The sequence below is a fragment of the Pundamilia nyererei genome, unplaced genomic scaffold, assembly GCF_000239375.1.
Source record: "Pundamilia nyererei isolate P.nyererei 1_Seehausen unplaced genomic scaffold, PunNye1.0 scaffold00094, whole genome shotgun sequence".
NCBI classification, from domain to species: domain Eukaryota; kingdom Metazoa; phylum Chordata; class Actinopteri; order Cichliformes; family Cichlidae; genus Pundamilia; species Pundamilia nyererei.
In genome coordinates, this window is record NW_005187495.1 from 1,297,656 (window position 1) to 1,306,887 (window position 9,232).

At 39.9% G+C, this 9,232-nt stretch overlaps 1 protein-coding gene across 2 annotated transcripts in view; it reads left to right on the plus strand.

The window, feature by feature from the left end:
- LOC102192418 (gamma-aminobutyric acid receptor subunit gamma-3-like) overlaps positions 1–8,049 on the plus strand; it is a 181,086-nt gene extending 173,037 nt beyond the window's left edge. Inside the window, exons 10-11 of one of the 2 annotated variants that reach the window (XM_005739842.1) lie at positions 1,454–1,567; positions 4,436–8,049. In XM_005739842.1, the coding sequence (XP_005739899.1) occupies positions 1,454–1,567; positions 4,436–4,717 (396 nt within the window). In that variant the 3' untranslated portion in view covers positions 4,718–8,049. The remainder of the gene's footprint in view (positions 1–1,453; positions 1,568–4,435) is intronic. The other variant, XM_005739843.1, reaches the window with a different exon arrangement.
- The last annotated feature ends 1,183 nt before the right edge of the window (positions 8,050–9,232 follow it).

Sequence of the window (9,232 nt, forward strand, 5' to 3'; positions counted from 1 at the left end):
TTTTTCACATTCTGTCTCTCACAGTTGAAGTGTACCTCTGGTGCAAATTACTGACCTCTGTCATCATTTTAAGTGGGGGAACTTGCACAATCAGTGGCTGACTAAATACTTTTTTGCCCCACTGTATACTACTGTATGAGAATGCAGTGCTCTTTGTGTGGTAGCAGCCAAAATCCCAAATTTAAGACCACTGTTTCCCAACCACTGTATTTGCCGAAGAAATGATCATGTGTGCCGTGGAAGATTATCTGGTTCCACCTGATTAGTACTCTAAACAAGCGATCCCCAACCTCAGGACCACGGACCAGTACCGGTCCGTGAGTCGTTTGGTACCGGGCCATGAGAGTTGAGGTGGATGTGAAATTTGTTTTTTTTAGAGTTTTTATAGTTTTTTATTGTGACTTTTTTTTCATCTTTTTTATCGTTAACTTGGTTTCCCTGGGTCTTTTCCTGTGTTATGAATAAATCTTATTTTTTATGGTACTGGCACTGGTTTTATTTTGTTGTTTTTATCCGCAACACCTTAAAGGCCGGTCCGTGAAAATATTTTCGGACATAAACCGGTCCGTGGCGCAAAAAAAGGTTGGGGACCGCTGGTCTAAGCAACCGGCAGAACAATTACATTCTCTTCCACTAGAGGGCAGTTGAACTACACTTCCTACAAGGACTGGGTAGCCAATTGCCATTAAAACAGACGAAGATGAAGAAGAAATGACATAATAGTCATGCTGTGAAACGACACAGTGCGCAATAGCAATAACTAAATATTTGAAAAGAAAAAAGTAGTCAATCTGACCTGGGTCCTGGAGAAAACTCCAACCCAGATGAAGGCCCTAGCATGAGTAGCGGTCAGAAGAAAGCAACAAGGTATACTGGGGACAAACCGAGCCAATTCCACTGTACCTGGTGCGCGGGGAAAAAATATCAATAAGCTTTTTGTGACATTTTTTTTTGGTGGTGTGCCGTGTCATTTTTCTAATGTGAATTATGTGCCGTGGTTCCACAGGGTTGGGAAACACTGCTTAAGACTATAAAATGGTACCTGAAGCCAAAGAGGCTAGGTCCAGCCTTCATATGAACAATAGCAAGAGAAGAAGGGATGCCGAGAAGAACAGAAACCCACAAACAAATAAAGACAGACTACGGACCAGAGCTGGACTGCAACAATAAATTCAGCCCTGGCAGTTTAAGTCCAGACAGCCCACCATGATCGCTCTTACATACACATTATGTATATATTTCATTTTGTTTGATTATTGGTATTAAAACAGGTTTTAATCAGGTTGGTACAGTCGTTGTTGAGTTAGAATAGTTGGTTTGCACTACAGCATGTGATAATTAAAAGCTGAAGTTTAGCTATTGCAGTGGCTCAATGTCAAAGTAGCTATTTACTTTACCTGAATCATTGAATCTCTCCCTTCCTAATTATGTCCCTCCATATATTTTCTTACAGCCTTCTTCTTCTACTTCTACTTGTCACCTTTCTCCACCTCTTCCTCACTCTGTTGTTAGGACTCCTACTCCTGCACATCTCCACAGTTTCCATCTTGTCATAAGTAGAAAAAAGGTGACCAGACTATATTTTTATCAGTTTGTTTCCCTTTTAGATCTGTGTTTTCATTGTAACCACATTTCCAGTTACCTGTTTAGGAATGATAGATTACGGTCTAGCCCTTTTACAAAGTTGTTGCCTATTTGGAACACCCGAATGGAAAAGCTTTGAAAAACAAAACTGTAATGCCAAATTCATGCATGAAACACGAAACCCTAGCAGGTTGCTGATGACCCGATGGGTGTAAAGTGGTTAAGGTGTCTGAAGAGGAAAGAACGCGACTGAATACTTTCTTTCACTGTCTTCGCTGTAATCACACCAACCTTCAAAAACTGATATTGATTTGATCCATAGGGTGCCCATATATATATATATATATATGGGAAATACACAATATCTACCCAGGAGTTTGACATGTCTGTATTAGCACATGTGTGCAGCTGAATGCATTTCTTTTCAACCCGCCACTCCTGTATGAGAGCCTACCACTCTGTGTGGGCGTTCTCAAGGCTGCACCTGCCGCGAATGCTTTAATGGCGTCGGCGCACATCTACTAAGACTGAGTCAGCCACTGTTGCTGTCATTTCCCTCTCTCCAGATCCCCTCCCTATTCATTATTTTCTCCCAGTGTAGAGGAGTTCTGCTGAATGTGTCTCAGGGCTAAAACAGACTGCCAGCTCAGGCTGAATAATTAAGTTGTGTTACATACAGTCCCCTCCTCTGCATCTCTGACTCTTCACTGTATTCTGGCCCCCTCTGTCTGTGGGGAAGCCCCCCCCTCCCAAATCACCACCATTCGTGTCGTTCCCTTGTACTGCCCACTCCGTCAAATCTCTTACTCCACACGACACATCTAACGATTCCTCTCTCTCGCCTACCACCCTTCCTTCAACAGAGTAGTGGAGGACGGGAAACCTTTTAAAAAAGATTTTAACCCAATTAGTTGGCCTCGCATGATTTCATAAACATCAGGGAGGGAGTCATGTAACAAATTTTCTCAGGAGGTACTTATTTGGCAATGGGGTCTCAAAAATTCTTTCTAAAGCTGCATTATGTGAAAGAAAAAATAACAAAACATATTTCTTAGCCATTTGTACTTTTGTAAATCAGCTTGTTTGGTTTACAATATGATTGAACACTGTCATTAATTTCAACATCACAGAAATCCTTGTGCTGTTAGAAATTGATTACACAAAATGTTATTGTTGGTACTGTTTTTTTGTTTTTTTTTGTTATAACTAATAACAGCAGAACTATGAGAATGGCACATCGCTCAAAAATCTATTCAGCTTATCAATTGTGTGCTGAAAGTTGGAGTTTTTAAGCACTCAAATACATCGATAAATATATGCCATGGCTTTGTGTCTTTATAATCTCTCTATTTTGGAGAAATGATAAATCATACAGAGTGTGGTAATTTACTGAAGGCACAATTTCTCCTTTAATACTTTAATGAAATATAGTGCAATACAACAAAAAGGGCACTGCTTGAAAATATTAGCAATCATCTGAACAATGGAGCTTTTTATGAAGTGGCATTGCTCGAGACTTCTTGTTATGTCGTGCAACTAGCTTATTAGGCTAATGATGATAATATACGTCAGTATCTGCATCGTTTTACTATAGTTGGTGACCTACAAAGAAGTAGCCCAGGCTTGTGGCAAAATGTGAAATAGTTTTGAACCTAAAGTATTTAAGTGGAAAGAAGAATGTAATTTTAGCATTCGTTTTTGCAATTTTTAGCATAAAGACATAAAATTACTAACATTCACTAACCACCTAAAAGAAAAAGAAAGGCTTGCAACATAGCCAGGATATGTGTAATGCTACAGTTATAGGTGGTTGAAGCCCACAGCCCAACCACAATTATTGTAACTGTATGCAATGAACTTATAATCTTGGGTGACAAGGTTTGCAAATACTTGCAGTTAGCTATTGTCTTCTAAGTATGTTTGGTGCCTCAAGACAATGATAAAATGGCAATAAGGTCAAGTTGGCAGTTACAAGAAAGTATCTGTTTATCACAAATTTGTTGCTGTCTGTATTCTCAGAAATCAACATTAAACAGAAAGTCACATTTACTACTTCTTCAGAGTCCAGCCTGAACCTCATAGATTTGAAAAAGACATTCAGAAATCTCTCCACATATAGTGACATAGTTGCTACTGGACACAATTTTAACAGAAAAATAACACAGGGGCTTGGCAACCTTGCATTTTGACATAGCAAAGAGTTTGCCCATGGACTGGGCTAACCACAGTCTATTAATGCAGTTAACATTCATCAGCACAGACTGACCAACTGATTGCAGCATGTTGACAATCTGTATATGTTTATACATTAGTAGTCAATTATATGCAAACTTTTGCCATTCTGTCAGTCTTAGTCTGACTGTGATTGTGTAGAGACAGGTTGTCTCCCACCAGGCAACCTGTGCAATTGCATTTCGATTAAAATTTGGCTGCCGCAACTACTTGCAGTTGGTCACTGAATGTGAAAAATTGTAATCACTAGGTAACCATCAGTTTTGCTTATTGCAAGGACACTGCCATCCTACTTTTATATTAGTGTCAAAAAATGTCTTCAAGTACCTCTAAAATGTCTCTGAATTATGGAGTTGTGTGACCCCGCCCCCCAAAAATGATGTTAGCTAGATCACAAATTGGCTGTTGATGTTGGACCTGGACTAGCACTGAGATTAGAAGCCGAACATCAGGTACACTTGTTGACTAACTAAAGCCTAAGATTGCTAGCCGCATTGACGATCTGGACTTTCTATGCCTAGCTGTGGCTTGTAATTTTGATGTGACAGTCATTGCTTCGGGAATAGATTACGTAAGACTTAACTAATTCACCTATTCTCTCTCTCCGTTTTTATCCTAGGCCTACTCGTCTTTCAACATGGGTCCCACCCCTCGGCCTATGATGCCCATGGGCAACTCCTTGTTCTGGCATGACTATGACGACAGTTGTCTGCACGAGTGCCTGGATGGAAAGGACTGCAAGAGCTTCTTCTGCTGCTATGAGGAGTGTAAAGAAGGCGGCTGGAGGAAAGGACGGATCCACGTCAACATCCGTGAGCTGGATGCCTACTCCCGGGTTTTCTTCCCCACCTCGTTCTTGCTCTTTAACATTGTGTACTGGGTCAGCTACCTCTACCTCTAGTCTGTCTCAAGCCGTGATGTGTGGGCACTGCTGAAACAGCCCGCGGCACTTTGCACCACGGCTTGTGATTTGAGGTCAGTGCTAAACGTAGGGGAAGAAATGAGGTGGATCTGCTGTGTGGGACTTGTGAGGGACATGCTGCCTCTGGAGTGATATGACGTATTCAAAAATACACGTGTGCTCGGGTGCACAGTGTAAAGGCCATGATACTTTGAGCAGTGCCACTCCACCGTGAATAAATCGCTCAGCAGTAAAATAACAAGCCGCCAGCATTAACTTGAATGGATGAGTCCCACTTATGACTCTCTCAGAAACCAAACAACAGACAGCTGTGACTTCAGAGACATTTGGGAACAGGGGTTGCAGAGCTGACTCTTGGTCGTGGAGATGGCGAAGCACCCATAGTGCCTTCTTTAGAAAGGGTGCGGCACCGAGAGAAGCAGCTTCAGAGTTCCCTTCATTATCTTTATTACCTCATCCATCACACCGCCGCATGCTGAGCTGTTTAGTCTTTGATGAAACAAACCCAGAACACAGTTCTCACCACTGGAGATGTTTAAAAACCAACGCTCACCATTCATTTCGTAGCACATTAGTTTTAGTTGTACCCTAGAATTAGTTCCCTTTTTGAAAATAGTTGTTTTCTTGTTCTTCTTCTTATTGGAACTAGTTGTTCTTTCACAGCAGGTCACATCAGCTGTTACTTGTTAAATATGGGTTCAAGCCAGGGGCAGTGGTTGTATGGTAAAATCTTATTTATTGAGTCAGTGACTGTTTTGTTGAACATGACTATTTTGTTTGAACATGCCGTTTACAGTACATGCCAAGAAGATTTGGGAGTTTTTAATGAATGCTGGGCTATATTCGCACACAACAACTATATAAAAACTGCATAATGTCTGCAGACTGATCTAAAACTACCTGGGCATATTTTGTATGTTGCAGTAAACAGATTGGGGTTGGAGTACTGCTGCTTTTTTCCAAGAACACATCAGTTTAAAAAAAAAGGTTGTTTTTTTTCTTACTTAAATAGACTTTGAGTTTTTAATATATCTTATGCATTACTTAGGCTTAAAGGAAAAATTGGATATTTCCAAAATTGTACTTTATATTCTCAAATAATGGTCTTTATTTAGCTCTTTATTTAGTTTACTAGTAGAAGACTTTTGGGGCTTGTAGGTTTATTTTAGAGAGAGGTTTTAATTCCAAATGTATCGTTATTCTAGTAAAAGCAAAATGAATTTAATGCATTTACCTTTTGTCTATATTGGTTCTATGTATATAATTTATAACTGAAATAGAGTAACAAAATATTAACTGGCCTTTTTCCCTGAATGACATTATCCCTCCTTATTTTTTATGATCCAACAATTTACTTGTGCTTCTTTCAGGAACACTTACTTTAGAGAATGAATAGCATGACTTTCTTTGCCAAGAGTTCATTGAGGAGACTAATTAATGTCTGAATGTGAAATTAGCAGCCAGTAGCTAGCAAGCCTGATGCAAACACTGAAACTTGGGAGAAGCATCCAGATCTGCCTAAAGGGATATCTGCCAGTACCTGTAAAACTTACAGTTTTTGGACTTGTAAATTCTTTGGCAACTAAAGACATAAGTTAGCACTTTTACTCTTTAGGTTAAACAGTAACTAGTTAGCGAGTTTTACGTAGAGCTATTAAACAAACTTTAGTCTTTTTGTTTTTTTCTGAGTTGACAGTTGTTAAATACAGTTTAACATTTGGCATACCGAAATGAGAATATACACTGTATATAAAAGCTAGCCAAGGGCCACTATGATTGGTTCAAGTTCAATGTTGAACACAGTTCTCTCACCCCCCCCCCCGAAGAATTGTAAGCTACAAATGATATAGGCCTGAGTAAAGACAAATTGTTGTGCCAAAATGAAAATAGTTAAACGGGTACATTTTCGATTTGGCCACAAGCCACTTAAACCCTGAAGAAATGCATAAATGCTGCACCTGGCCCATTCAGTTTCAGAAGTATAGCTTGAGTGTATTAAATTGAAGCCCTGATGAAAGCTTCAGTTTTGCTTACTTTTTATTTTCAGTCGAAAAATGAAAGGAATCTCTGATGTCCTGCCAGGCCCTTAAGGCACATCGTCCTGTGCCCAGGTGGAAATGATCCCAGGTACTGTAAAATAGGTTCTACATATTGTGATATCACATACACAAATGCACACACACAAAAACACACACAGATGCTACATTGGACAGTGCTGAAAAATGGATGATACAAGATTCTTTTTCATGACTCTAAATGGAGTCCCACATGCCCTCCTCAAACATTTAAAATTGATGCCATATGTGGAGGCGTGCAGACACACACGCTGGACTGGGCCAGTGGCATTTCAGACATGCTTTTGTTTACTGTAAGGTGTTTTTTGCAGTTGTTTGGCTTTGTAGAACAATCAGCCCTTTTCCTCTCTCCTTCCCAACACACACACTTTTTCCCTGGTATTTGTATGTTCAGAGAAAAGCTTTTATGTAAGTTGTATCTAATTAATGTTTCTATTTTCATACAGGTATATATGGAATGTATGTTAGGCCAGTAGCAAAGCCAGAGTCAATCTGGTTTCAGTTCAGTCAGTTCGAGCAGCTTAGATGAGTTTATATTTAAGGATCCCACATATTTTATTTATGAGGCCTCCAAGAGCCATTTGTGTCCTGTCCAGAGGTTTTTAAGTAAAAATCAAATAGCCTCAAGGTTGCTGGACAAAAAAACAGAACACCCAATTAGTTGTGGGCCACATCTTATTCTGCTTATTTAACTTCTTTAATGTCCACCAGGTCATTGGCAACCCATCGAGGCTTTGGAATTTTGATTTTAGCCCATGAAAAAAATGTATGGACATTTTCAAAAACTAGGAGATGTTATATTTCAAATGACGTCTCATATATAGAGGCATTACACTTTTCCTTATAAAAGATTTATCATTTGGATTTTCAAACAGTTCAACTTTCTATACAAAGGAACTGTAACCCTAACCCTAGAAGGAACGCCAATGACCTTGCGATAGTTAAACCCTTAACCTCTACCATCTTTCAAATTAAATCTCATGGGATAATTTCCATAGAATTTTTTCCTATTGGAGCTACCGTTTACCATCAAATGGTCTAGGGTTAGGGTTATAGTTACATTTTCCTGTAGCAGCACACTAAATAGGTACATTTTTCAGAACTAGAGCATACAAGGGGGTACATTATCCCTACCCCTAAGGCTCACAGGTAACCAGGTCAGTATTAAGTGGTTAATACATTAGCTCAAAAGAAATGGTGACACAGCATTAGTAGTTGATGGATCTATGTAGTCTGAGGAGCTTGGAAAGAAAAGCGTCTGGACTTCTTTAAGTAGCTTGAAGTCGTTTCACCTCTCATCCGAGAAACTTCTTCAGTTCTAAAGTCAAATGGTGGTGGAAAATCCCAGATTTAAGCCCAATGGGAGTGTCCCCCCAAGAGGCACATGGACCCTCTTGGGGGGACACTCCCACTGGGCTTAAATCTGGGATTTCCCACCATTTAACCTTAGAAGCTCCTTTGACTACGATGACCTGCATGACTGAGAACCTTCACAGACAACAATTTATGTAACTAACTGTGTAAGAACTGACTGAATTGACCAGAGTTTGGGCAACACCGCAGTAAACTCTCCTCACCTCTGATATTTCTACTACACTTTATAAGTGTCTTAGTCCATGTAGATACTTCAATAAAATCAAATATCACTATTTTCTACGTCTTAACAAAAACCACCTGTGTGTTTCAGTTGACTGGGACCTGTGTTTATAAAGCCTCTTTGCAATCAGAGTACTAACCCAGGATCAGCACTGGCGAGCATAATAAAGTCGCTCATGAGCCTCTCCCAGAGACCTCATCACCCCCATTAAAATTTCCCAGCTCGTGTGAAAAGTGGAGAGTCATTGGCACAGAAAAGGTGTCAAAGAAATCACTTCCCTTTTTGCCCTGCTCACCAAGTTTGTTGTGATTGTCAGTGAGATCTCTGAGGAGTGGGGCGGGGCTGTAGGATTTTCTAAAAAGCCACTCTGCTCTTGGATCAGCACTCCAAGGGGAAATATTTTATGAAAACTGACTCTGGAGTGAAATAGATATCTTTTTTCTAGTGCGTGGTACATTGCTTATATTAATAAATAACGTTTTGGTCAAGTGCTACTGTGATGTCTTTTTGTGTGAAAGTCTTTAAGAGTGTTGCTTAGTGGTTAGTCAGGAAAAAAAGTTGTGTGTTACAGCAAGCCTCTGGTAAAGTGCTTCAACTGCTTTGCTGGAAGGTGTCAAGCAAAACAGTTGAGAGGGTTTGGAACTGTAAAAAGACAACAACTGCAATTTTTCCTAGGTGAATTTCCATCACTGGGGGTTTACTTTTGTACGCAAAAGGGGATCTACTCTATATGCTTCCTACTATCCTTTCACTGGATTTCAATGCCATGTCACTTTGCTCCCAGTTCCCAAAGGTCTGAAGAAGATGGATTATTGATACCAT